At 40.1% G+C, this 27,059-nt stretch overlaps 2 protein-coding genes across 2 annotated transcripts; one reads left to right on the forward strand and one right to left on the reverse strand.

Moving 5' to 3' along the window:
- The first annotated feature begins 399 nt into the window (after positions 1-399).
- On the forward strand, positions 400-2,902 carry LOC137642359 (uncharacterized). The gene is made up of 3 exons (XM_068374853.1): positions 400-436; positions 1,043-2,001; positions 2,753-2,902. The coding sequence occupies exons 1-3, from the start codon at positions 400-402 to the stop codon at positions 2,900-2,902; spliced, it is 1,146 nt and encodes a 381-aa protein (XP_068230954.1).
- Positions 2,903-6,092: 3,190 nt separating this feature from the next.
- Positions 6,093-19,091, reverse strand: LOC137642360 (uncharacterized). Its single transcript, XM_068374854.1, has 4 exons — positions 18,999-19,091; positions 18,112-18,632; positions 14,972-15,155; positions 6,093-6,329 (listed from the first exon to the last, which is right to left on the reverse strand). The coding sequence occupies exons 1-4, from the start codon at positions 19,089-19,091 to the stop codon at positions 6,093-6,095; spliced, it is 1,035 nt and encodes a 344-aa protein (XP_068230955.1).
- Between the last annotated feature and the right edge of the window lie 7,968 nt (positions 19,092-27,059).

Raw genomic sequence — 27,059 nt, forward strand, 5'->3', positions numbered from 1 at the left:
CATGACATCTTGATACTCCTTCAGAACAAGGTATGTTTCAATGTAAAGCATACTGTATATCCATAGGTACCATAATCCTGATTTATATCTTTATATCAATATCAAGTACGTTTGTTCAGTAACTGACATACAAACCACGCTGTTTAATAGGGGTTATTACTTTTGGCGTAGCTGAAATGACGAACCATTAGAATTTTAACTAGGGTTTACTACCCTACCGCTAGTTAGTGGGGGGTAGGGAGGGTAGCTCGCTTAAACCCCCTCCCCCTCACACACACCTGTGCTTGAGCTCACTTTTTCTCTCGGCTCGGGTGGTAGTCGGACGTGTCCGCTCTCACCCTCGCCTCTCTTTTTGCTTTCTCTCCTACAGGTTTGTGTGTGAAGTTGGCCTCTGCGAAGATGCGCAAATGTTCCGGATTACCCGACCGCCCTTGTGGTACTTTTATGTCGGCGGTCGAAACGGACCCTCACACCATTTGTCCTTACTGTAGGGGCCAACGATGTGATAGTAGTAATAAGTGTGGTGAGTGCAGGGAGTGGTTTACCTCCCAGTGGGAGAGGCTTTCTCGGCGACGGAAGAAGAAGTCCAGGCGAGATATTTCTCCTTCGAAGATTCCTTTGAAAGGAGAAAATCCCAAGGACCCTTCTTCCGTTGCCCAAACCACATCCGAAGCTCCCACTCGATCAGTTTCTTTCGAGAGATGGTCAAGTGGTAGCGTAGACCGTGGTTCTGTTTCCCGACCTCGGGGTTCGAGAGATGGCGTTGCCTCCCCTAGCGAGGCAGCTCCACCTCTTCGCCCGGGGGAGGATTTAAATGTTAATGTAACTGATTTAGGGTTCGCCCTCCAAGGAAGCCTTGATTGACATCATCCGGTTGGGTGCCGCTGTCAAGCAATCGCCGACTTTGGCAGAGGTTGATCCTCTGTCTATTGTCGACGTTGTGGTGTCAGAGGTATCCAATGCGGTATCTCCTAATACCTCTGCAACCTCTCAACCCTCAGTAGCTGAAGGCTTAGTTTTTCCCGGTCGCCGACTTTGGCAGAGGTTGATCCTCTGTCTATTGTCGACGTTGTGGTGTCAGAGGTATCCAATGCGGTATCTCCTAATACCTCTGCAACCTCTCAACCCTCAGTAGCTGAAGGCTTAGTTTTTCCCGATCCTGCACAACCTACGAGGGAGAAACTAAGTCCAACAGTTTCTCCTGACAGTGATTCTCCTCCTCGGGGGAGTTCACTCACAGAGACTCCTCTTCGGAGGACTGCTGAAGGTCAGCTTGCTGACCCAATGGCCCCCAGAGGGCGTATACGTCGCAAGGCTCGCCTTCCTCTTTGGCGGAGAGGCCTTCATTCACCTTATAAGACGGTGAGGAGGTGCCTTTTCGGTTCATCATCGTCGGGGCGGTCGGCCGCAGAGGAGCTTCGTCATCGATCTCCGACTGTTCCTGCTACTACCCTGGACCCCTCTGCGGATCATTTGCGATCCCCTAAAGTGGAAGGTCGTCCTTACAAAGGGCACGCCGACCTTCCACGCGTCAGACCTGCTGACCTGCCATCGCCATTCCTGGCTGTTGATGCGCCTTATGCGCCAACCAAATCTGTTTTAAAAAAACAGGCACCTGTCCCTTGGGGGCAACAAGGGAGTACGTGCCAATTAGTGCACATGTCCGTTATGCGCCATGCCAAGCATGCACGCCAACGTTCTCCTGACATTGAGGTTTCGGAGGTAGCGCATCAGCGCTCACCTGTTGCTGCCGTTCCTGAGATAGCGCGCCAGCGCTCGCCTGCTGCCGAGGTTCCTGATAAAGCGCCCCAGCGCTCCCCTGCCCGCCAGCACTCGCCTGCTTGCCAGCGCGCCACTGCACGCCTTCAACCTACTGTGCGCCATGTGCGCCAGCCTTCACCAACGCGCCAGCATTCACCAACGCGCCAGCGCTCACCTGCGCACCAGTGCTCGCCCCTGCGCGCCAGCGCACTCCTGCGCGATCACAATCTTCGGATCTGGGTGCAGTAGGGAAGTTTAGGACTTCCCCTACTCGCCAGCGCTCGCCAATGCACTGTCTGCCTTCGCCTACGCGCCATCCCTCACCAGCGCTCGCCAATGCGCCGTCTGCCTTCACCTGCGCGCCATCCCTCGCCAGCGCGCATTTGTGTGCATTCACCTACACGCACCCACAAGGATGCGCGCCCACACCCATCTCCCACAGCAGCAACGCATCGCCAGCCTGATGTGCGCCCACAAGAGGCGCGCCAATGAGCGCAGGTTCCAGCTGCGCGCCCACGCGCAAGGGATATCTCTCCTGCGCCCACGTGCCCGACGACATCATATGGGGCGCACGATCTCTCGCCCGCACGGGCTCTTCTTCCTGATCCTTTGCGCCCGCGTGCGAACATTCACCCTCGCGTGAGCGCGCAAACAGCTTCCTGTGCACTCTCCGATGTCTCCTGCGCACGCTCCTACGCGCCATCGCTCGCCTGCGCGCCCTCGCGCGCGTGCATCATCAGTCTCCCGCCCGCGCGCCAGCAGTCTCCCGCGTGCGACCCCGGGTATTCCCCATTGCGCGAGCGCCAGCGCGCTCCCCAGCGCGATCGTCAATATCCTCGCACGCGCGAGGCTGCAGGACAACGTGCGGCAAGGTCATCATCGCCGCATTCCCCCCCCCCCCCACAAGCGCGGAACAGCGCGCTCGCCGGTAGAGGGGAAGGTTTCAGAAAGGTCCAGGGACAATTCTTCTATGTCTTCTTTTTCTTTACAGGCGAACCCCCCTATGGAAACTCCTCCTAGGGATCAGTCGATCCCCGTACCTCCAGAGGGAGTGTCTGATAGCGCAGCCATCAGCCAGCAGGCTTGGTATGGGGCACTGATCAGAGCAGTCACGCAGGCTGTCAAGCCTGATCTCTCTTGAATTGGGCCACAAATCCTTGGCTGCGTCTACTCCCCTGAAGAGAAAAAGAGGCGTTTCGGACGCGGTGACTTCTCCTAGGACTAAGCTGTCTCCTCGTAAGCCTTCGAGGCAGGCCCCCTCCCCCCGCCAGACATTTGCTCCCTCTCATTCGGATGAGGATTACCCGTCCTCAGGGGAGTCACGTGAGGTGAGACGTTCCCCCATCGCACCAATGAGGGAAACCCCACCTCGCGCTGGAAAGTCTTCTCGGGTAGGGGCGGAGAAGAGCCTACCTCCGTCGTTGTTGGAGTCCTGCATCCCTCCCAGGAGGGAGTCGAAGGACTCCAAGACAGTACCGAAGTCCTCGTCAAGACTTAGAACGGAGCCAGCCAGTCACTTGGAGAACGTCCGCGAGTCTCCCCAAGAAGAGCCTTTTGGGACAGGAGACTTCGCTGCTAGTCCATCCAGAGGAGAGCTGCAGGAGTCAGAACATGCATTTTGCCAGGTTCTGACCCTTATGAGGTCTCTCAATGGGTTTGCTGACCCAGAGATTCCTCCTCAAGAGGGCAAAGACACGGTCTTGGACCGATCTTTTGGGACTCAAAAACCCTCTAAGGCCAGTGCAGCTTTGTCCTGGTCTCAAGGGGCTAAGAGTTCCAGGGACAAGATCGCAGTCCAGCTCTCTGAGCTAGCCTCCTCCAGTTGATCCAGTGCCGGCAACAAGCTTCTCCCACCTCCTCGCGTGCAGCAGAGGAAGTACTTCGAGATCGTAGAGGAGCCTTGTTTAGCTCTTCCCCTTCACTATTCTTTGGAAGAGCTTACCAGGGGAGTCCCTCTTGAGAGGCTCTCCAACCGGCAGGTCTCATTCTCGGTGAATGAGATCCTTAATCATGAGAAGGTTGCGAAGTGTGCCATGCAGGCCACTTCATGGCTGGATGGTACACCGACAATTCCGCACTGGATAATTCAGCGCAGACAATTCAGCGCTGCCAATTCAGCAAATGACAATTCAGCTTAGAATCAATTCAGCGCATGACAATTCAACACTAGGACAAATCAGCACAAGGACAATTCGGCGCCAAAAGGCACACGCGGTTCAGTGAATGACAATTCATCATAAGAACAATTCAGCACAGTAACAAGTCAGCATAAGGAAGCAACTACAAGGAAATTCAGCAAAAAGTTTTAACACTTTCTTGATAATATATAAAAAGGGATATAAAAGATTTATTAAATTTACATATTAAAAATAATACATGCAGTATATGTAAAAAGAAATGAATTAATTTATTTCTGCAATTCAATGAGGTAGCTTATATTTTGTAAGTATTCCAACTTACCGAATCGACTTCCATACTCATTAACAAGCGTTTTTATTGCCTTAGTTGTCCTTTGGTATTTTGGGTTTTTTCTACCATCGTCGTGTCCAGCTCTTATTCTCAGTATCCTTTTCTCTATGCTATCTTGCTCTAGTTTAAGAAACTCGACAAACTTATAAAAGGTTGGATGGTTATGACCCAATGTTAACTGAAGACTTCGGTGCCACCCTTCTAATGAATTATTGGTCTTAGGTAGGTCGCCCTGCACTCGATCAAAAGCAGTCCATAACTCGGGTTTAAAAACCGCATCTCTTCTACGATGACGGAATGGACGACCAATCCATGTGTCCTCGAAATAATTTGTTAACTCTTCCAATTCCGGAGGCATAGCATCTTGCAATGATTCAAACACATTACAAACATTGTCAGCAGGCACAAAAGCTAAGGCCACCAACATCTTACAGTGTCGACGAATATGTTAGTCACTTACATAAATCTGGGTAAGATTCAATGCCTGTATTTTTCTCCATATACACTGAGCAAGGAAAAAACAACCGCTTATTTGCGTTCCTACAAAAACTCTTGAAAATGCATTTTGGAAAGCCTTTTCAAAATCACATAGCATAGTGGCTGGCGTCAGATCCGGGTATAGATTCAAAATAGTTCTTAGTGCCTTTTCATATGAATCCTCTGTCTTATTTTGCAATAGTATATATATCACTGGAAAAACACATCCTTCACAAAGCATATGAATGACATAAAGTTGGTGGAAAAGGCGCGGAGCTACCTTAAATGTACCATCTGCGAGCCAGTTTTTGTATTCTTTGAGGAGTTCAACATTTTTTCTAGTCGAAAAGATAAACATTCTATTGGTATCTTCAACCCCAGAATCGTACAATAAAAAAGGTTCTACACTGTGTGTTACATGCAAATGTTCAGGTAATACAATATCACTAACATTATTAGGTGCTGGAATTGGCTCACCATCTCTTTTTCGTTGGCGCTGGACAGTCCGTTGTAATGAAGTATACTTGGGGAGTAAAACCGTAGCTTCATCTGGCAAAGAGACTTGAGTTTCTTGAATTATTCTTCTTGGGACATCATTAGATGCACTGGCTCGTTCACATAGGTCAGAAACCATCTTCTTCATTGCTGATACTGCTGGCTGAGGCACATGAGTATGGGCCTTTACATATTCCCACAAGTTTCCGTTGACATGGATTCGACCTTTGCATCTGTCTTGTGTACAACGCCAAGACACTTTTCCATTCCGAAAATATGCTCGCGTCCTTTCTCCGATAAAATCCGCTCCATAAGGCTGCCTTTTCAGTTTTAACTAAGCAAATGTTTATAAACAACTGTATTCCAGAAAAGGGAATATATACCGTCCTAAGCTTGTAATATAACTTTATTTATTCAGTGGTTATTGTTAACAACCATGAATTACAACAGTAATAATAATAATAATAATAATAATAATAATGACAATGATGATAATAAGAAAAATAATCTGTATATGCTAATAATAAGATAAGGGTGAATGTGTGTGCATTTTTGCACTGAATTGTCCTTGTGCTGATTTATCGTTGTGCTAAATTGTCGTGCGCTGAATTGATTCCAAGCTGAATTGTCATTCGCTGAATTGGCAGCGCTGAACTGTCGGCGCTGAACTGTCCTGCGCGGAATCGTCGGCACACGTGGCTGGATATCTGGTTAGAGACCTTAGGTATCCTGATACGTTCGGAGGATTTATCCAAAGAACGTACCAGGAAAGCTATGGAGACCTTTCTACTCTCAGGTACTCGCACAATCGAGTTTCTGGCCCACCAAGTCTCGAACTTGTGGGCAAACACCATCCTGAAACGTCGGGATGCGGTGTCTGAGAGGTTCCATCAGAAGGTCTCTAGCAGAAAGATAAGCAGGCTCAGACATTCTTCCTTGATGGGAACGAACCTGTTTGAGCCTAAGGACGTGGAGCATGCTGCTGAGAGGTGGAGGAAGTCCCACCAGGACTTCCTCCTACATAGGGATTTGACATCCAAAGCCTGTAAGCCTCTAGCACCCCAGCAGCCCCGTCCGACCAAGACCACGAAACCGACAACGGCAGCGAAGGCAGTTGTGTCTAAGCCCTTTCACGTTAAGGACAGGAAAGGCAAGAAGTCCTCCAGGGGAGGGAAGAATCCTAGAGGGAGCAGCCGAGGCCGCAAACGCTAGGACTGGCAGTCCCCCTCCAAGTCCGCCAGTGAGGGGATGCCTTCAAAGTTGCGCAGACAGGTGGCAGCAACTCGGGGCCGATTCCTGGACGATTTCCGTAATCAGTCAGGGATATCGCGTCCCGTTCACAACATCTCTACCTCCCCTGACGACAAATCCAGTGTTGTTGAGCTCCCTTGCCATGGGATCAGCAAGGAGGCAGGCCCTTTGGCAGGAGTCCAGACCATGTTGAAGAAGAGCGCTCTCCAAGAGGCCCTCGACGGGTCCCCAGGCTTCTTCAGTCGACTCTTTCTTGTAAAGAAGGCGTCTGGAGGCTGGAGACCAGTCATCGACCTCTCAGCTCTGAACAAGTTTGTCAAGCAAACTCCGTTTAGCATGGAGACCGCAGACACGGTCAGACTTGCAGTGAGACCGCAAGACTTCATGTGTACACTGGATCTGAAGGACGCGTACTTCCAGATCCCAATCCATCCGTCTTCAAGGAAGTACTTAAGATTCAGCCCGGACAACAAGGAATACCAGTTCAAGGTGCTGTGTTTCGGTCTCTCCACAGCACCACAGGTTTTCACCAGAGTGTTCGCCCTAATATCGTCGTGGGCACACAGGATCGGCATCTGTCTCCTCCGTTATCTGGATGACTGGCTGATCCTAGCAGACTCGGAGTCATCCCTTCTTCAACACCGAGACAAACTTCTGGGACTTTGCCAGGATCTGGGGATCATGGTAAATCTCGAGAAGTCCTCTCTGCTTCCCACTCAAAGACTAGTATATCTAGGCATGATTATAGACACCAATCTCCACAAAGCCTTCCCATCAGACGACAGGATAGCAAGGCAGAGGAAGGTCGCAAGTCCTTTTCTCAGACAAAAGGAGCTTCCAGCCCAATCGTGGTTACGTCTCCTCGGTCACCTCTCATCTTTGGCTCTTCTAGTTCCCAACGGTCGCCTCAGAATGAGATCCCTCCAGTGGCGACTCAAGTCCCGGTGGAATCAAGGTTACGATTCCCCGGACTTCATGATCCCTATGGGACCTGCGGAACGGACGGACCTCCAGTGGTGGGTGACAGACGAGAACCTACAGAGAGGAGTGAATCTTCTCGTCCTACCCCGGATTTGATGCTGTTTTCGGACGCCTCAAAGAAAGGGTGAGGAGCCCACGTTCTACACCACAGGACCTCAGGCCTGTGGTCAGAATCAGAAAAGTGCCTCCATATAAATCTTTTAGAGATGAAGGCTGTTTTTTTGGCCCTTCAGCAGTTCCAACAATAACTGGCGGGTCACTCTGTGGTGGTGATGAGTGACAACACCACAGTAGTGGCTTACATCAACAAGCAAGGAGGTACCTTTTCGAAGCAGCTATCCCATCTTGCAGTAGAGATATTGAGATGGACCGAAGTCCACTCGATTCCACTATCGACACATTTCATTCCAGGCAAGAGGAATTTGCTCGCCGACAATCTGAGCAGAGCGTCTCAGATAGTGAGTACCGAGTGGTCTTTGGATCATCTAGTAGCCAACAAAGTCCTGACTTTGTGGGGTTCCCTGACTGTGGATCTGTTCGCGACACCGTTGAACCTCAAGCTTCCACTATACTGCTCCCCAGTCCCGGATCCCAAGGCGCTCTGGTAAGATGCCTTCCATCAACGGTGGGACAACATCGTGTACGCCTCTCCCCCGTTCTGTCTGATGAGGAGGTTGCTCAACAAGACCAGAATATCGGTCATTCTTTCAATGACCCTCATAGCTCCGCTATGGCATCACGGGGAATGGTTCCTGGACCTCCTGCAACTCCTAACGGAACTAACGAGAGAACTCCCTCCACGACACGATCTACTCAGACAACCACATGCCAACATCTTCCACAAAGCCGTATCTTCGCTTCGACTTCACGCCTGGAGACTATCCAGCATCTCCTCGCTGAGAGAGGATTTTCGCAGCTAGTTGCAATTAGGATGTCTGGACATCTGCGAAAATCATCCGCATCTGTCTACCAGGCAAAGTGGGGGTCTTCTGTGGTTGGTGTCGTGGAAGGGGGGGTCTCTCCACTCGATGCCACTATTCCAGCAATAGCGGAGTTCCTCGTGTATTTGCGGGAAGTAATGCGCCTTTCAGTTTCAGCGGTGAAAGGCTATCGCTCAGCCTTGTCTAGCCTTCAGGCTCAAAGGAGTGGACATTTCTTCCTCGCTGGAACTTTCCCTACTCATACAAAGTTATGAACTTACCTGCCCTCAGTCGGAGGTGAGACCACCTCCATGGAATGTGGTTTGAGTTCTCAGGTCTCTTAAGAGACCTCTCTATGAACCATTACGCCAGGCTTCAGATCGCCACCTAACTTGGAAGACGGTGTTCCTACTAGCTTTGGCATCGGCCAAGCGAGTCAGTGAACTTCATGGTCTCTCATATGACATTGCCCATTCAAGGGGTTTGGGGGAGGTAACATTCAGATTTGTCCCTGAGTTTATTGCTAAGACTCAGAATCCGGGGGTGCCGGACCCTCGGTTCGACTCCTTCCAGATTTCGAGTCTTCGTTCTGTAACAGATGACCCAGACCATCTCCTACTGTGCCCAGTAAGGAGTCTGAGGTTATATCTCAAAAGAACAGCTGCAGTCCGTCCTCAGGTGCAGGCATTGTTTGTTAGCACTGGGAGGAATAAGAGGAGGGTCACCAAGAACACAATCTCGGCATGGATTCGCAGGGCGATCCATCTGTCCCTGAACAGACCCTTCTCCGTCACGACACCCTAGAGCACATGATGTCGGGCGTAGCTACGTCCCTGGCCTTCAAGAATAATTTCTCAGTGACGCAGGTTCTTCAGGTTGGGGTGTGGAAGCGTCAGACGACCTTCACAGCCCACTACCTGCAAGACGTGACCCACGGGAGGCTCGATACGTTCTCTATCGGTCCTTTGGTGGCTGCACAACAGCTGGTTTAGAACCTCAGGCTCCTTAGTGGACAAGTTACTAGCAGAAGGTTGAGGGCATTGTTACCCGGTCTTGGTCTGCATGAATGAAAAGATTTATCTGGCCCTTATTCTTTTCTTCATCTTCCCCCTCTTGGGGAAAGCAGCATCCTGGGTTTTCTGCAGAGCTGACCTCAAACCACTGCAGGTAAACCATGTTTCCTTGTGTTCCTAGTATTAAGCTAATACTGTACTGTCACGTCCCCATACCCTGACGAGGTGGTATTGGGAGAGTCCTAGCCTAAAGTTTCCATCTAAAGGACTACAGGTCATCTTCCTAGGACGAGTCACAATTTATGATACCTTCACACACAGCTTGCGTAGGCCGCAGTCCTTGCGTAGCAAGGTTCTAGCAAGGTGCAGGGACTCCTTATTGTTGAGTGCTGACACTCGAATAATGAGTCCCCGGGCAAAAGCCAAAGCCAGTACTGGCTGGGACTTTCCACCCTTCCTAATGGGTGAGTCACCCCTATTAAATAGCGTGGTTTGTATGTCAGTTATGGAACAAATGACAAATTCGTAGGTAATTTGTATTTTTCCTAACTATACAAACCTTAGCTATTTAATCAAACTTTCCCACCAGCCCTGTCCCCCTTGAAGTCCTACCTCCAAGCTAAGTGAGCTTAAGCACAGGTGTGTGTGAGGGGGGGGGGGGGTTAGCAAGCTACCCTCCCTAACCCCGCTAACTAGTGGTGGGCTAGTAAACACTCGTTAAAATTCTAATGGCTTGTCATTTCAGCTACACCGAAAGTAATAACCCCTATTATATAGCTAAGGTTTGTATAGTTAGGAAAAATAAAAATTATTTACGAATTTGTCATTTTAGAATCTCTCTCTCTCTCTCTCTCTCTCTCTCTCTCTCTCTCTCTCTCAAAAGCAAACTCAGTTATGATGATTAAACTATTACCAAAATTAAACATTCTTTGCTCCCATTGCTCTCAGCTGGTCATAATCATTCGTCATCTCTCTCTCTCTCTCTCTCTCTCTCTCTCTCTCTCTCTCAAACACCACCATTCATTAGTGCAAATTCCTCATATCCTTGTTTTCACTAACAGAGATTTAATTATAGCCTCGTGAACTCCAATTGGTAAACTCTCTCTCTCTCTCTCTCTCTCTCTCTCTCTCTCTCTCTCTCTCTCATTAATTTAGAACAAAGTAAACTTCTTGATTCATGTATTTAAATTTAGATTTCGAGTAATTTTGTTTAATTAAGAACCTTTGTATATTTAATTGATTTTATAATATTACGGAATTCTACAAGAATTCCTTAGAGGTTTTTCCAAACGTTTATTTTTATAGAGGCTTGATTTTTATAATAATGAAAATTTTATAAAATTGTATTAGTTAAGATCGTTCAGGTTTGTAAAATTGAAAACCAGTCTTGTCTTGGAAACTTGTTGTTTACCATTTTTCTTTCCTGCGAGTTGTTTGTTGGCTTTGCTTTGTAGGGTTGTGATGGCCTAATGGTACCGTCCATGCCTGGTGATTGCCTGACTGGTGTTCGAGTTCAGGTTTGTAAAATTGACAACCAGTCTTGTCTTGGAAATTTATTGTTTACCATTTTTCTTTCCTGCGAGTTGTTTGTTGGCTTTGCTTTGTAGGGTTGTGGTGGCCTAATGGTACCGTCCATGCCTGGTGATTGCCTGACTGGTGTTCGAGTTCAGGTTTGTAAAATTGACAACCAGTCTTGTCTTGGAAATTTATTGTTTACCATTTTTCTTTCCTGCGAGTTGTTTGTTGATTTTGCTTTGTAGGGTTGTGGTGGCCTAATGGTACCGTCCATGCCTGGTGATTGCCTGACCGGTGTTCGAGTCCTGCTCCAACTCGTTAGTTCCTTTGGTCTCTGCAACCTCACCATTCTTGTGAGCTAAGGATGGGGTATTTAGAGGAGCCTATAGGTTTATCTGCTGAGTCATCAGCAGCCACTGCCTGTCCCTCCTTGGTCTTAGCTTGAGTAGAGAGGGGCCTTGGGCGCTGATCATATGTAATAAGGCCAGTCTCTAGGGCATTGTCCTGCTTGATAGGGCAGTGTCACTGTCCCTTGCGTCTGCCATTCTTGAACAGCATTTAAACCTTTACACCATTTCTGAGAATTAAAATTATTGATATCCTATAAAAGGTATTAATGGCCCTGCCATTTAATTGGTTTAATATCCAATAAAATTGCCCAATGAGTAGCATAGGAAAATCTGTTATTGATGTGTTGGTCCTGATTATCAGTTTAATCTAATTATACGAGAAAGGCTGTCCAGTGTAGGAGTATCGAACTACATGAAAAATACAATTTTTTCAAAGAATTTTATAGCAGTTTCTAATAACTAGTATTTATTTTGCTAGCCAGTGATGGAATTATTACGTTAATAATAGTAATTTACATGGTGCAATTTATTGCAAGGGATGTGGTAGCCTATTAGAAACTTCCCTGACTCGCCTTCTTGTGGCTGGGAATTCGAACCTATCTGGGACAATGTTCTGTCTCTTCTGTGCCACTCATGAGTGTAAAGACAGTGTGAGGGAAGACAAATGTTGGACATAATGTTGTAATGTCGTTGGAATAAGGATTTTGGATGTAATAATTTCTCTCTCTCTCTCTCTCTCTCTCTCTCTCTCTCTCTCTCTCTCTCTCTCTGATAATTCCAATAAGTGTTTGCAGTCACTACAGGAAAATCTGAGTATTCCTCAATTATTTGGATTTTTGGTTTGCAGGGGTTTCGATTAGTGAAACTTTTAAACAAAAATGCAAACTTCATATAGATTGAGTTACTTTCAATTACAAATTATAAAAGAAATTTTGACTTGAAAAGATTGTTGTCATTACAGTACTTAAATGAAGAAAACATATGAAATATATACTTTGATGTTACTGTTTTTCCAATAATTTATTTAATCGTTCATTATTGTTCATGTGGTTTATATATTTCCTTATTTCCGTTTCTCACTGGACTTTTTTTTTCCCTGTTGGAACCCTTGGCCTTATAGCATCTTGTTTTTCAAACTAGGGTGGTAGCTTAGCTAGTAGTAATAATAATAATAATCATAATCATAATCATAATAATAATAATCATAATAATAATAATGATAATAATAATAATAATAATAATAATGATAATAATAATAATAGGCATCACTGAAAGAGGTGGTACTAGGATTAATGAAATTGTGAACACAGGTGTTTGAAAGAAATAAATTTTTGAATCAACTCGAATTAAGTTCTTATTCAACCATTTGTTGCAAAACTATGAAATAAAACTACAATTACTGCTTATTCATGAATCTTTAACACATGAAGTAAATTTATTACAACTGAGAAAGCGTTTATATTAAAAAAAAAAAAATACTTTTCATAAATGGGAAGAAATGCAAAAGCTTAAAACTCCGTTAATCGAGGACCATTATAATTAATCCGTTCAAAATGATAAAATCATTTATTTTAGATGTTATTGAGGCCAAATGATACAATAACTGTAATTGTACAAAATTTCTTTGAAATTTGAATAAAAATTTAACTCTTTGAAATTTCATTTTGATATTGATAAAGAAAACTATGAAAAATATAAGTTATTAATTCTAAATTAAATGGTTGATACGACCCTTTTATTTCACAATGAAGATACTTTCCTGGTCCCATCCACTCTCGAATAACTTTAATATATGGCAATTATAGACATTTATTCGAAGATAACATTGCCATTTTTTTAAATGTATGTACACATAAATAGTTTAAAACATTGGAGCTCGGTGTACTTCTCTACAGTTACAAAGTATTTAAATTTATTTTTCTCTGTTCTTGAATGCAATCCAAATACGAATTTTATATTCAGTTTTCTTATAATAAAAAATGCCATCAGCCATAACTTCTAATGAGAAACTGTAGTTTATATTCACATTTTCATTTCCTTTCGCTTATCATATGATGATTATAGTTAAAAGTTCAAAGTCCTATCTCTCTTGTTTCGTAACTTTTTCATTTATATAAGTACTTGATATCCTCTTGCAGTCTCTTATGAAGATTATGCAAATTTAACTGCAGGGGAAAATGTTTAGATTGAAAGTCTTGCTTTGAAAATAATTTGCCAGTTATATACGTTACATTATCTGAACATTCATTCTTTTATTTTCTTGGCCCTCAAGAAATTGTGCACATTTTGTTTTATCTTTGTCATGTCTTTGTAACATGCTCTCTTTTAGTAGTATTATATGAATAATTGTTTACAATATGCCTCCAAATATCAAGCTTATTTTTGTTTACCACTGTTTGAATAGTCAAATGACTGAAAAATTTTATATACTTTATCTGAATAACATTCTTCGTTCTTCTATGTTCTTAACCTTCATGAAATTGTGCATATTTCGTTTTATCCTTAAATCTTGTAACTTGTTTCATCTTAGTAGTATTATATGAATAATTATTTACAATATGCCCCCAAATATCCAATTTGTTTTGTTTACCAATGTTTGAATAGTCAGATGTATTCTTGATAAGTAATGTACTTTTTCTTACAGATTGTGATTCGAAATGACCATTGATAGATCCCCTTGACTCCAATCAACAATTTACAATCCTGAAATGGAACTATGGAGTACCAACTTCATGACAACTCCATTACTCCTGAAGTTTCCCACATATGATAGGAGGAGAGGATGCCTTACCTTTATGAAGTTACTTTTTGACAAGTTGTCAAACATGATGTTTATCTTGATTAATAGTTATGGCACCGTAACCAAAACTCTTTGGCCACAGATTGATACTTGTCGTTGAAAACAATATATGAATGAAAATGAAAGAATAAAAGTTTATATTGTAAATAACCTTGACATTGTAAAATCTCTTTTCAAATACTTTGTTATAAGCAGCATTTCTCTCTCTCTCTCTCTCTCTCTCTCTCTCTCTCTCTCTCTCTCTGGCCTTGTTTCTCTTTTGTACTGCTCTTCTGCCGTGTTTCGCTTTTTCATATTCTCTCTCCCTGTTTCTCTTTTGTCCTATTCTTTTTCCCTGTTTCTTTTTGGTCTTATTCTCTTGCCCTGTTTCACTTTTTCATATTCTCTTTCCGCTTCTCTTTTGTCATATTTTCTTTGCTCTGTTTCTCTTTTGCTGTATTCTCTTGCCCTGTATTTCTCTCTTTTGCCCTTTTATTCTACTTTGTCCTTTTACTCTATTTTGCCCTTTTACTCTATTTTTCCCTTTTACTCTTTTTTCCAGTTTCTTTTGCCCTTTTAGTCTATTTACCCTTGTTTCTTTTGCCCTTTTACTCTATTTTCCCCTGTTCTTTTTTGCCTTTTTAGTCTTTTCCCCAGTTTCTTTTGCCCTTTTAGTTTATTTATCCCAGTTTATTTTGCCCCTTTTATTCTACTTTCCCGTTTCTTTTGCCCTTTTACTCCATTTTCCCGTTTTTTCTGCTGCCCTATTACTATTTTCCTGTTTTTTTTTTTTTTTTTTTGCCCTTTTACTCTAATTTTCCCTTGTTTCTTTTGCCCTTTTACTCTTTTCCCTGTTTCTTTTGCCATGTTTCTCTCTTAACCTGTTTCTCTCTTTTACCCTTTTCTCTTGCACTGATTCTCTCTTTTACCCTTTTCTCTTGCACTGATTCTCTCTTTTACCCTTTTCTCTTGCACTGATTCTCTTTTACCCTTTTCTCTTGAACTGATTCTCTCTTTTACCCTTTCCTCTTGCACTGATTCTCTCTGTTGCCTTGTTCCTTTTCCCTGTTTCTCGTGCTTTTCAACTTGTTCTCTTGCTCTGTTTCTTTCTTTGCCATGTTTCCTCTTGTTCTTGTTGTTTCTCCTGTTTTACCCTGTCTCTTTTTATGTTCCTGTTTTTCTTTGTTGGCTGTTTCTCTCCTTTGGCCTAAACTATTGATCTGATTCGCTCTTTTGCCTTGTTCTCTTGTCTTATTGCTCTCTTTTGTCCTGTTCTCTTAATGATTCTCTCTTTTGCCCTGTTCTCTTGCTCTGGTTCTTTTTACCTTGTCCGCTTGCCTTGTTGTTCTCTTTTGCCCTGTTCTCTTGGGTTGTTGCTTTCTTTTGCCCTGTACTCCTGCTCTGATTCTCTTTTTGCTTTGTTGCTTTCTTTTGCTCCCTTCTCTTGTTCTGATTTTCTTATGTCCTGTTTCTCTCTCTTGCCCTATTCTCATGCTCTGATTCTCTTTTGCCCCTTTCTCTTCCTGTCTTTTGTTCTGTTTCTCTTTTGCCCTGTTCTCTTGGTCTGATTCTCTCTTTTGCCCTGTTCTCTTGGTCTGATTCTCTCTTTTGCCCTGTTCTCTTGTCCTGTTTCCTTGGTCTTATTCTCTTTTGCCCTGTTTTCATGCTCTGATTCTCTCTTTTGTCATGTTCTCTTGTTTTGCCTTTTTCCTTGCTCTTGGTTCTTTCCCCATTGCCCTGTTCTTTTGCTCCGATTCTCGTTTTTGTCTTATCTTACACTGTTCCTCTCTTTTGTCCTGTTATCTTGCCCTGTTTCTCTCTTTTGTCATGTTTTCTTGTCCTTATTCATTCTTTTGCCTTGTTTATCTCTTTTGCCATTTGCCATTTTCTCTTGCCTGCTCTTCTTCCCATGCTGCTTTTTTGCGCTGTTCTCTTGCTTTGTTCCTCTCTTTTGCCCTGTTCTTCTCTTTTGCCCTGTTCTCTAGCTCTGATTTTCTCTTCTACCCTATTCTTTTAGTCTGATTTTCTCTTTTGCCCTGTTTTCTTGCTCTGATTCTCTCTCTTCCATTGTTGCCCTTTTTATGGTCTGTTCTCTTGCTCTTGATTCTTTCCCTTTTGCCCTGTTCTTTGGATCTGATTCTCATTTTTGTCTTATCTTGCCCTGTTCCTCTCTTATGTCCTGTTATCTTGCCATGTTTCTTTCTTTTGTCCTTTTCGCTTGCTCTGAGTCTTTTTGTCATGTTCGCTTTTCCTTATTCATTCTTTTGCCTTGTTTCTCTCTTTTGCCATTTTTTCTTGCCTCCTCCTCTTGCATTGTTGCTCTTTTGCCCTGTTCTCTTGCTCGGTTCCTCTCTTTTACCTTGTTTTCTTGCTCTGATTCTCTTTGTTCTATTGCCCTGTTCTCTTACTCTGATTCTCTTTTGCCCTGTCCTTTTTTTGTCTGTTCTCTTGCTCTTGATTCTTTCTCTTTTGCCCTGTTCTTTTGCTCTTGATTCTTTCCCTTTTGCCCTGTTCTTTAGCTCTGATTCTCATTTTTGTCTTATCTTGCCCTGTTTCTCTCTTTTGTCCGGTTCGCTTGCTCCGAGTCTCTCTTTTGTCATGATCTCTTGTCCTTATTCATTCTTTTGCCTTGTTTCTCTCTTTTGCCATTTTCTCTTGCCACCTCTTCATGCCTTGTTGCTCTTTTGCCCTGATCTCTTGCTCTGTTCCTCTCTTTTGCTCTGTTCTCTTGCTTTGATTTTCTCTTCTGCCCAGTTCTTTTACTCTGATTCTCTCTTTTGCCCTGTTGCTCTTTTTTTGTCTGTTCTCTTGCTCTTGATTCTTTCCCTTTTGCCCTTGATTCTTTCGCCCTTGATTCTTTCCCTTTTGTCCTGTTCTTTTGCTCAGATTCTCATTTTTGCCGTTATCTTCACTCGTTTTTCTCTTTTGTCCTGTTCGTTTGCGCTGATTCTCTCTTATACCATGTTCTCATGCCTTCTCCTCTTCCCTTGGTGCTCTTTTGCCCTGTTCTCTTGCTCTGTTCCTCTCTTTTGCCCTGTTCTCTTGCTCTGTTCCTCTCTTTTGCCCTGTTCTCTTGCTTTATTCCTCTCTTGCCTTGTTCTCTAGCTCTGATTTTCTCTTTTGCCCTGTTCTTTTGGTCTGAATTTCTCTTTTGGGCTGTCCTATTACCCTGCTTCTCTATCTTTTGTCCTGTTGTCTTACCCTCCCTTCTGCCCTGTTCTCTTACTTCTCTCTTTTGCCTTGTTCTCTTACTTCTCTCTTTTGCTCTGTTCTTTTACTTCTCTCTTTTGCTCTGTTCTCTTACTTCTCTCTTTTGCCCTGTTTCTCGCCCTTTTGCCTGTTCTCTTACTCTTGCTTGCTCTGTTATCTTCTCTTTTTTGCCCTGTTCTCTTACTTCTCTCTTTTGCCTTGTTCTCTTTCTCCTGATTCTATCTTTTGCCCTGTTTTCTTGCTCTCATTCTCTCTTTTACCCTGTTCTCTTGCCTTGTGGCTCTCTTTTTGCCTTATTCTCTTGCATTGTTGCTCTCTCTTGCCCTGTTCGCTTGTTCTGATTCTTGTTTGCCGTTTTCTTGGTCTGATTCTCTCTTTTTGCTTTATTCTCTTGGTCTGATTCTCTCTTTTTGCTTTGTTCTCTTAGTCTGATTCTCTCTTTTTGCTTTGTTCTCTTGGTCTGATTCTCTTTTTTTTTTTTTTTTTGTTCTCTTGGTCTGATTCTCTCTTTTTGCTTTATTCTCCTGCCTAGTTGCTCTCTTTTGCCCAGTTCTCTTGCCGCATTGCTCTCTTTTGCCCTGTTCTCTTGCTCTGATTCTCTTTTTGCCTTGTTCTCTTTTGCCTTGTTCTCTTGGACTCATTCTCTCTTTTTGACTTGTTCTCTTGCCTTGTTGCTCTCTTTTGCCCTGATTCTCTCTCTTGCTCTGATTCTCTTTTGTCCTGTTCTTTGCTCTAATTCTCTCATTTTGCCTTGTTCTCCTGCCTTGTTGTTCTCTCTTGCCCTGTTCTCTTGGTCTGATTCTCTTTTGTCTGGTTTCTATCTTTTGCCCTGTTCTGATGGTCCGATTCTCTTTTTTTGTCTTTTTTTTTTTTTTTTTTTGGCCTTTTGCCCTGTTCTCTTGCTCCGATTCTCTTTTGTCCTGTTCTCTTTCTCTAATTCTCTCTTTTTGTCTTGCTCTCTTTCCTTGTAGCTCTTTTGCCCTGTTCTCTTGTTCTGATTCTCCCTTTTGCCCTGTTCTCTTGTTCTGATTCTCCCTTTTGCCCTGTTCTCTTGTTCTGATTCTCCCTTTTGCCCTGTTCTCTTGTTCTGATTCTCCCTTTTGCCTTGTTTCCTTTGGTCTGATTCTCCCTTTTGCCCTGTTCTCTTGCTCAGATTTGCTTTTACCCTGCTCTCCTCCTCTTTGTCCTGTTCTCTTGCTGTGATTTTTTCTTTTACCCTGTTCTCTTGCTCTGATTCTCTCTTGCCTTTTTCTCTTGCCCTTTTTCTCTCGTCTTGTTTCCTTGCTTTGATTCTCTCTTGCCCTGTACTCTTACCCTGTTGCTCTTTTTTGCACTGTTCTTTTACCCCGTTGCTCTTTTTTGCACTGTTCTCTTGCTCTTGATTCTTTCTCTTTTGTCCTGTTCTTTTGCTCTGATTCTCAATTTGGCCTAATTATCTTGCCCTGTTTCTCTTTTGTCATGTTCGTTTGCGCCGATTCTCTTATGCCATGTTCTCTGGCCTTCTCTTGTCTTGTTGCTCTTTTTCCCTGTTCTTTTGCTCTGTTCCTCTCTTTTGCCCTGTTCTTTAGCTCTTATTTTCTCTTTTGGTCTGATTTTCTTTCTTGCCCTGTTTTCTTGCTCCGATTCTCTTTTGCTCTGTTCTCTTGCTTTTCTCTTTTGCTCTGTTCTCTTGTTTTTCTCTTTTGCCCTGTTCTCTTACTTTTCTCTTTTGCCCTGTTCTCTTACTTTTCTCTTTTGCCCTGTTCTCTTACTTTTCTCTTTTGCCCTGTTCTCTTACTTTTCTCTTTTGCCTGTTCTCTTTGCCCTTTTCTCTTGCTCTTGTTTTTCTCTTTTTCCCCTGTACTCTTGACACATTCCTCCCTCTCGTCATTTTCTCAGGGCTTTATTCTCTTGCCCTGTTCTCTTGTCCTGTGTTCCTTCTCTCTCTCTCTCTCTCTCTCTCTCTCTCTCTCTCTCGTACCTATATTATAAATGCGTCAAGTGGTTGTTAGCTATAGGCTTTTTTTTTTATACAAAACTTCTAATGAAGGTCAATATAAACTTTACTTAATTTTCATACATGCCATGTTTTTTATGTCGAGAATCTGTGGCCTGATAGCTTTGGATATGTCATGTAATTTATGCTTATTTCATTTTTGGAATCCAATTAAAATTGGCTCATATGTGGAGCATCATTTTATAAAGAGATCAAGAGATTTGGAGTTTATAAGGCAATAAAATTTTTGTGACATGTTATATATGTATTTTTAAAAATAAAAAACTTTATTTAATCGGACGCACTTTTATTTAACCATAAGAAAATAGAGACAAAAAGGTAGGGGAGGTTGCAATTTTTTTTAAAAGAAAAACAATATAAAATTTTTTTGCCCCATTGGAGTCAACACTACAGTGACTCGAGGAGGCGAGACGAGTGTTCCCAGCATACGGCAGCCTGACAGGTGTCTTCATCCACTCTAGAAAACGGTCTAAAACTTTGCCATGAAGAAAGTTTAAGTCAGCTAATTGTTCAGAGAGTAAAGGTCCCCCCTCCTGCCCTTGCGTTTTTTATATCGAATATCTGCTGCTCTCTTGCCAATGTTGAAGACTGAGCCCGTTTTCTTTATTAGTGTTGTTCATTAAGGGTATTATTGTTTAAAACACTACCTGAATACTTGGTGAACCAGGAGTTACCAGCTGTGGAAATATATTACTTTAAGTACCTTAGTGTACACCAGTCTACAAAGTATGTTGGAAATTCATGAAATTCTAATAAACATACGAAATGTAATACCATGGCATATAAGACTTTATGGCTTTGTTATATAAGCCTTATGAAGATAACGTTTTGTTACATACAGCATTGATTCGACTTAACTGATGCCTATGCTATCAAAAGTTCCCTAACAAAATTAAAATTTACTTGTAGGTCTGCAGTAGTTTGCGCTCGCACAATGTACGTTTTCTATGTCAAGTTGAAACTTATTTGAAACTTTCTTTACAGTAGTAGATTAATTGATTGCACCTCCGAACTATGGACGAAAGCTTTGGGGTTTCTTAAGTTTATCTAGATCCTTTTATATTTTCCCCATCATGTGTGTGAAATATCTACTCGCAAATATAAAAAAATGAAACTACCTTTAGTGAATGTTACTGGTTCCATTTTCTTTTTTATATACTATAGAAAACGTTACGCCTTTAAGCGTAGACTTCGTATTTTTTAGCTCGCTTACTTTTTAAGATTAAATATGCTGAAATTTCCCTTTTTTCATAAATATCCATTGAATTTTGAATATGTATCGAATCATTTTAGCATATGCTAATTTAAGTGATAACAGCTGTTTATGATACACTTTTACTATGATCAGATAGAAATGAGTCATTTAAATTTTACTTACTATAAGACATGTATTTTACGTGAAATTTACTACGGGGTTAATCTAGAAAAAACTATAAAATCTTGAAACTAAGTAGAATGCACTCTTACTCCAAACAGAATCAACGTATATATTTTAAAGGATTAAAAGGTCATCCAGGAAAACTAAGAAATACAGATTTATATTTATTTTTCAAAGGAATTTCCAAGTCATTCAAAAAATCTACAACAGTTATGGTACAATTAGTTGCAAAAGATTCATCCAGCCTTCTCAAAAGCAGACAAGACAGCGTAGACACCAAATCAAACCAAAATTGCCTTTCAACCCATGTAAGTGATTGAGTCGGGTAAAGAGGAAGAGATGCACAGCGAATGTTCTCATTATCTCGGCTTCTCCCACCAGCAAGATAATCAAATCGGACTTAAGTCGCCTTCTACTGCACATGGTCCACCAACCAGCCTTTGATAAAGTTGTGCAAGAGATACTTCAATATGCATTCTATACTGTTTCACGTTTTCAAACTGTTCATATCTCCACATAATCCACAGTAGCTGGCTAAAAACTTGAGTGTTTACTATCTATTTTGACAAGCACAACATTTTACATTGTAATTTTTAGCAAATTTTGTATTTTGTATATAAAATTTTTAGCTGTAATAGATTTTTCCTAAACTATAATAATCTTAAAACACGATACAAACGAAATTTTTATATCAACGCCATATAAAATCAAATTACATTAAAATTCTGATCTCCATTTTTTTACCTAAGGTTTTTCCCCTTCTCTGGTATTTTGTCCAATGCTAATCCTAATCTTGTCAAATTCTCCTCAATCTTGATTACCCTACACAGACATTTCTCCCTTGTCAGATAAAATTACTTAATGAATAAGAGTATAAAGAAATCTCACCTCTGATTTTGACTATTTACTTCAACGAATTTGTTGGTTGCTACAATTTTTCCATCAAACCTATTAAAATGCTAGGAACTAACAATGTATGGTTTTATTTACCAAATCATATACAGAGAGAGAGAGAGAGAGAGAGAGAGAGAGAGAGAGAGAGAGAGAGAGAGAGAGAGAGAGAGAGAGAGAGAGAGAGAGAGAGAGAGAGAGAGAGAGAGTGTTAAGACAAGTACTGTGACTGGATGTAAAAGATCACTTATTTTAAATATAAAGAAAAAAAATTCATCCAAATTCCGTACTTATATATCTTAAGCATTTCGAAGTCACGTTTTGCAATAAGTATGACATGAAAATTCGTAGTTAAATTGATCGGAAATTCTTGAAATGCACGTTCTTATTGATGAAACTTTTACATGCTCTACAACTGCTGTATTTATATCAAAATCTGCTTTCTAGAAAAATATTTTAGCTTAATATCAGCATAAGAATTAACTGTAAACAATAAGAAAATAAGTTTTGAAGACGAAATTTTAGGAACGGTTTTATCAAGAAATGTACTAATTCAAGTACTGTAAAGATAAACCACTTATTACAAAGCTTTATAACAAAATATTTTATATTGACTATCAATTTAATCTTTTACCAACCTTATACTTGGTTTTCTGGAATTATATTTTTCTACAATAGCTCTTCCAACAATAAATAATTTATCATTTCCGATTAACGCTCGATATTATCAAAACCTAGAGACTTCTCTCGGAGTGGATTAGTGTTATATAAGAATCAGGTTTAATTTTAAGCTTTCAATTTAATTTTTTAAACACTATTCTATTTTCAATGTTCCATTTATTTAATCTTGCTTGGAAACCCAGGCGGTGTTTCCTTTTAGTAATTTTTTCAAGCTATGGAATATCAATACAAAGGCATCAAATCGATAAGAAAAAAAATTACCTGACGTGTCAAAGAATAAATATCTAGGTTGAATTTATGGAATTTGAGAAACAAGGTCTAGAGCCCCAACTAGGAAGGCCATTCAGCGCCAAGGTGCAATCGTACCCGTGGTAAAAATCACCGCAGTTATATTAGTAAGAGGTTGGATTTGAACATTAATGAAAGGTAAGAGGGTTCTGAATTAGTTTTGGTTCTCTCAGTTCTTGAGTGTCGACTAGCAGTTGAGAAGAAATAATTCAAGAACCAAAAAGAAATGGTTCTAAAAATATTAGTAACGAATTACATTAAGTTCTAAGGGACAGATTACATTGGATTCATGAAAAAGAGAAGAGAGAGAGAGAGAGAGAGAGAGAGAGAGAGAGAGAGAGAGAGAGAGAGAGAGAGAGAGAGAGAGAGAGAGAGAGAGAGAAATTAATGCTGACATTGCCGTAAAATTTTATCCTCCTTAATATTCAAATGGATTTTATTATGGTCTGAGTGTAAGACTTAATATAATATAGTTTTATATGTCATACAGTATGCCTATTGATTACAATCTGAACTATGCTGAACTTTTAGAGCTAAACTTCTCATTTATATAAGTTATTACTATTTGATAGCATACATTTTTTACCCTTTGCCACTGACCATCTAAATGATTAATTTCAATTATAAACATATTTGACTTTCCATACTGAACCAGGCCTATAAAGACTAAAAACTAAATACTTAAAACCAAGATGATTTGAAATGTTCTGCCTCCCTTTAAGAAAAATCTACGAACATGACTTACAGAAAAAGCAATCATAAACGAAGGAAAATGAACAAACTCCTCCCATGAATTTAAACAAACCGTAGGGGAGACATTATTTAGAATCTAAGCTGAAGATAAAATAGGAATTTGCAATCATTAGGAAACTTTATAAAAAAACTGTTACCATTTTGATATACTGTTACTTTTCTTTAACACTGACATATACTGGAGTATTTTTAGACAATTACTTGTAATAAAATATAAACTTCTAGGAAGGAATCTTTCTTGTAAAAGTTTTATGTACTGTGATGCGACAGTATTACGGGACCATGAACCTTCTATAATTTCTTAAAAGTAATCAGTAAAAACTTTCCATCAAAACTATTTATGGCTCACATGGATATGACTAATTACAACAGGTCAAGATAAAAGTTTGATTAAGGACAGCTTCATTTTTGTGTTGAATGAATTATAAAAAACAAAGATGGGTTTTGCTGTTTAAATTTGGATCAGATTTTGTGCGCCATAAAATCTACTATTTGTTAAAGATTATGAGTCCAATAGACACTTACGAGAATTATTCTTTGATTTTTTTTATAGTAGTTACAACTTTGCTACTATCAACATATTCAAGTGACTTTATGACCATTTATCTAGTGAATAAACACTTCAATATACATAAAAACCTCACAGGATTATTTGATTTTTTGAATAAAGTAAATATATTGTATACGAATCGCTTTAAGACAATAGCTTTTTAGGGCTTATATAACATTTATAAGTAGCCAAAATGTGCTAATTTCTAGATAGTTAATTTACTGCACAATTCTGTTGTTTAAACAGAAGTATAGGTTACTGGTGGATTTTTTTTATTTCGTGTTAAAAGTAGCAAAAACTATGATTATATAAATTTGGAAATCAATTTTATTATTTCAATTGTGTCGAGATTCAATAGTGTTAACGAGATTCAAATGTATGTACAGTTATGTAGCTTCCGGGTGACAGGTATAACGTTTATACACTTTTCTTTGCCTAAGTAACTTTTTTTTAGATGGTGGGAAAACTATTTTTTCATGAAAGGTGGTTTGCAAAATTTATAAACTCGCTTTGGGAATGAAAAATTTATATTTTGAATGAAATAATCTCCTTTATTAAATAGTTTTGATGGAAAATTTGCTTACTTGAACCTCAATTGCAGTTAACATTACGTGAAGACTGATGGTTCATTACATTCAATAATGTAATGACTTAGTTAAGTATTTGAAAGTTATAGAGCAAATGTCAGCATTTTCTTATGAATTGTAAAGTATCAAAAGTTAAGTTCTTTAATCTCATCTAGAATTCATAACGTTTTTCAATAAGCTATCAAAGAGGCCCTAGTTAAAGCTAGTAAACAACTAGGATCATTATCCTCGTATAAAACTAAGGGTTTCTTATTTCCTAGCTAAATTTGATGCAGTATTTATCTAAAGTTACCAAAACAACAAAGAAAATAAGACGAGAGGTAATCTAGCAAATAAAATGGAGAACACTGGTTAAAATTAAGCCTAAAATCTAATTCAAACTCGCAAAAAATTAAGTGAAAAAAATTAAGTGAAAAAAATTTAGGTCAACAATTTTGTTCGCAATGTGGCAGTTGTTGAAACAGTTTAAAATTGTTTACAAACCTATGAAATTAGAGCACAATATGTTTCAAGTACCAAGTGTTAAAGGTATAGAATTGCAAGACCAAAGTTTTACCTAAAAATAATGAAAAAAACTTATTTTACTGTAAAGTGAATACATTTATAACATTGCAAGTAATGACCGATGCTATTTACGAATGCATACATTTTAACGAGATTTGAGCTAATTTTTAACAAGTCATTGATATTCATTATGTAACTAATCTTACTGTCATAAAAACATCTAAATTCCTAACATATAACCTCTACCCAGTTTCACCTTAAACTTCTCTTTTACAATTACAAAGTTATCATTTACAATTTCTTTATGATTTATTTCTTAATCCGTAACACATCACAGTTTATAGAATGCAATTGAAGGATCCCAAACACAGCTACCATCAGACGGTTCTTGTGGCGTTTTAGCCCTCCTGCTATGTCAAAATACAAAGACAGAAAGAAATCTGTAGACAGAAATGGACATATACGCAGCAAGCTGGTACCCCCTTTCCAGATGGCCCACGAATCACTAATTGTAACTAAAAGTACCATAAACAGAGATATTAAAAATGACTTGAAGGATGACCGTCTTAATTGCAAAAATAGGGAGGATATTTATATCTTTCTCTTGATCATTTCTGACAGTATATGTATGCATACTTTAAACAGCTGTTTATCAATTCATCAATTTCTATTGAAATGGAGTCATTAAACTTTCAAAATACAAGTAACAAAAATACTTCAAAATTTCCTACTACCAAAAACACATCACAAAAATAATTGGAAAAATTTTCCTTGATCTAGAAAACTCGAAAGACCCAATACTAAATTATCTAAAATTGAAGCAATCAGTCTAAGTTTAAGAAAATTATTTTACGTGTTTATGAAAATCATGTGATAAGGCGCAAATATAAGACAAAACCAAAGTGAAAACATAAAACAAGACAATTTTACCTAACATTTACATCTATAATATGCCATTATAAATCATTTCGTATGTAAAATAAAATTTCATGACTGGACACCAAACTTTGTAGACTACCATACAACAGGTATGAAAAAAGTAATACATTTGCCACAACTGGCATCCAATAGTTTGCCAATTAATCAAGCAGTGCAAGATCACAATAATCCATTATTTGAACAACACTAATAAAGAAAACAGGCTCATTCTTCAACATTGGCAAGACAAGAGGCAGATATATGATACGAAAAACGTTAGGGAAGGAGGAGGAACTTTTATACTTTCTCTGAACAATTAGCTGACTTGAACTTTCTTCATGACAAAGTTTTAAGACCGTTTTCTAGAGTGGATGAAGACACCTATCAGGCTGCCGTATGCTGAGAACACTCGCCTCGCCTCCCCGAGTCACTGTAGCGTTGACTCCAAGGAGTTTTCTTTATTGTATTCTTTCCAAAATTTTCACAAGCTTAAAGAGAGAACGTTTGGATTAACAACACATCTTGCAAATTTGAACATACATATTTTCAGAAATTTTGATCCTAAATTAAACAATGAATATGAGAACTTCTGTATAAACAATATCTTAAGAAAAACAATCGAAATCGTAACCAAAATAATAGAAACTCTTAACCAAACCAAACAAAATTTTAATTGAAACAAACAAAATCTTAAAGAAAAAAAAAATCTTAATTAAAACAAAAGACAATATCCTAAGTAAAACGATCTTAATAAAAACAATTCAAGCTTAAAATTCATATTTTTTTTATCTGGAACCTTAATTGAAAGTCACCTACTATAGCATATTACATAAATTTTACACAAGTCTTTCATTTTACCCTTTAAGGATATAACTACCAGTGATATTAAAGATATATTATTAAAGCAGGAAGTTATTCACACAGATATTACGTATATAAGTGTTTCTCGTAACGTAGCAGGCACAAAGATTGAAATACAAACTCTATTGATATTGCTTTTGAGTCTGGCAAGTTCTTAGCAGAAGGAACACACACTCCAGCAATATGGAATAATATTGAAAGATAAGATGAAAAAACAAGATACGAAATTACTTCGCTATTTGAATACCGACTTATTTCATTAAGACGATTAACAATACCATTGCTATTCTATAGTTTGTGTAAGTGATTATCTTTTACTTCCATTTCGAAATTAAAATTAATGTTGTATTATATCACGAAATTTTCCAACTTATAGTACAAGGCTGTAGTTACGTTTGTTATAATAATAGACGGATTTTAACAAATTAGTT

This window comes from Palaemon carinicauda, chromosome 6 (genome assembly GCF_036898095.1).
Source record: "Palaemon carinicauda isolate YSFRI2023 chromosome 6, ASM3689809v2, whole genome shotgun sequence".
Lineage (NCBI taxonomy): Eukaryota > Metazoa > Arthropoda > Malacostraca > Decapoda > Palaemonidae > Palaemon > Palaemon carinicauda.

What these genes read in the sequence shown, in the direction of transcription:
- LOC137642359 (XM_068374853.1), top strand. Translation starts at nt 400, where the DNA reads ATGCGCAAATGTTCCGGATTACCCGACCGCCCTTGTG. An exon ending in ATTACCCGACCGCCCTTGTG is followed by an intron (nt 437 to 1,042) that starts GTACTTTTATGT and finishes CGACTTTGGCAG; the next exon opens with AGGTTGATCCTCTGTCTATT. An exon ending in ATCACAATCTTCGGATCTGG is followed by an intron (nt 2,002 to 2,752) that starts GTGCAGTAGGGA and finishes TTTTCTTTACAG; the next exon opens with GCGAACCCCCCTATGGAAAC.
- LOC137642360 (XM_068374854.1), bottom strand. Translation starts at nt 19,091, where the DNA reads ATGACGAGAGGGAGGAATGTGTCAAGAGTACAGGGGAAAAAGAGAAAA. An exon ending in AATCGGAGCAAGAGAACAGG is followed by an intron (nt 15,156 to 18,111) that starts GCAAAAGGCCAA and finishes AGGGTAAAACAG; the next exon opens with GAGAAACAACAAGAACAAGA. An exon ending in AATCAGTGCAAGAGAAAAGG is followed by an intron (nt 6,330 to 14,971) that starts GTAAAAGAGAGA and finishes TTAACGTGAAAG; the next exon opens with GGCTTAGACACAACTGCCTT.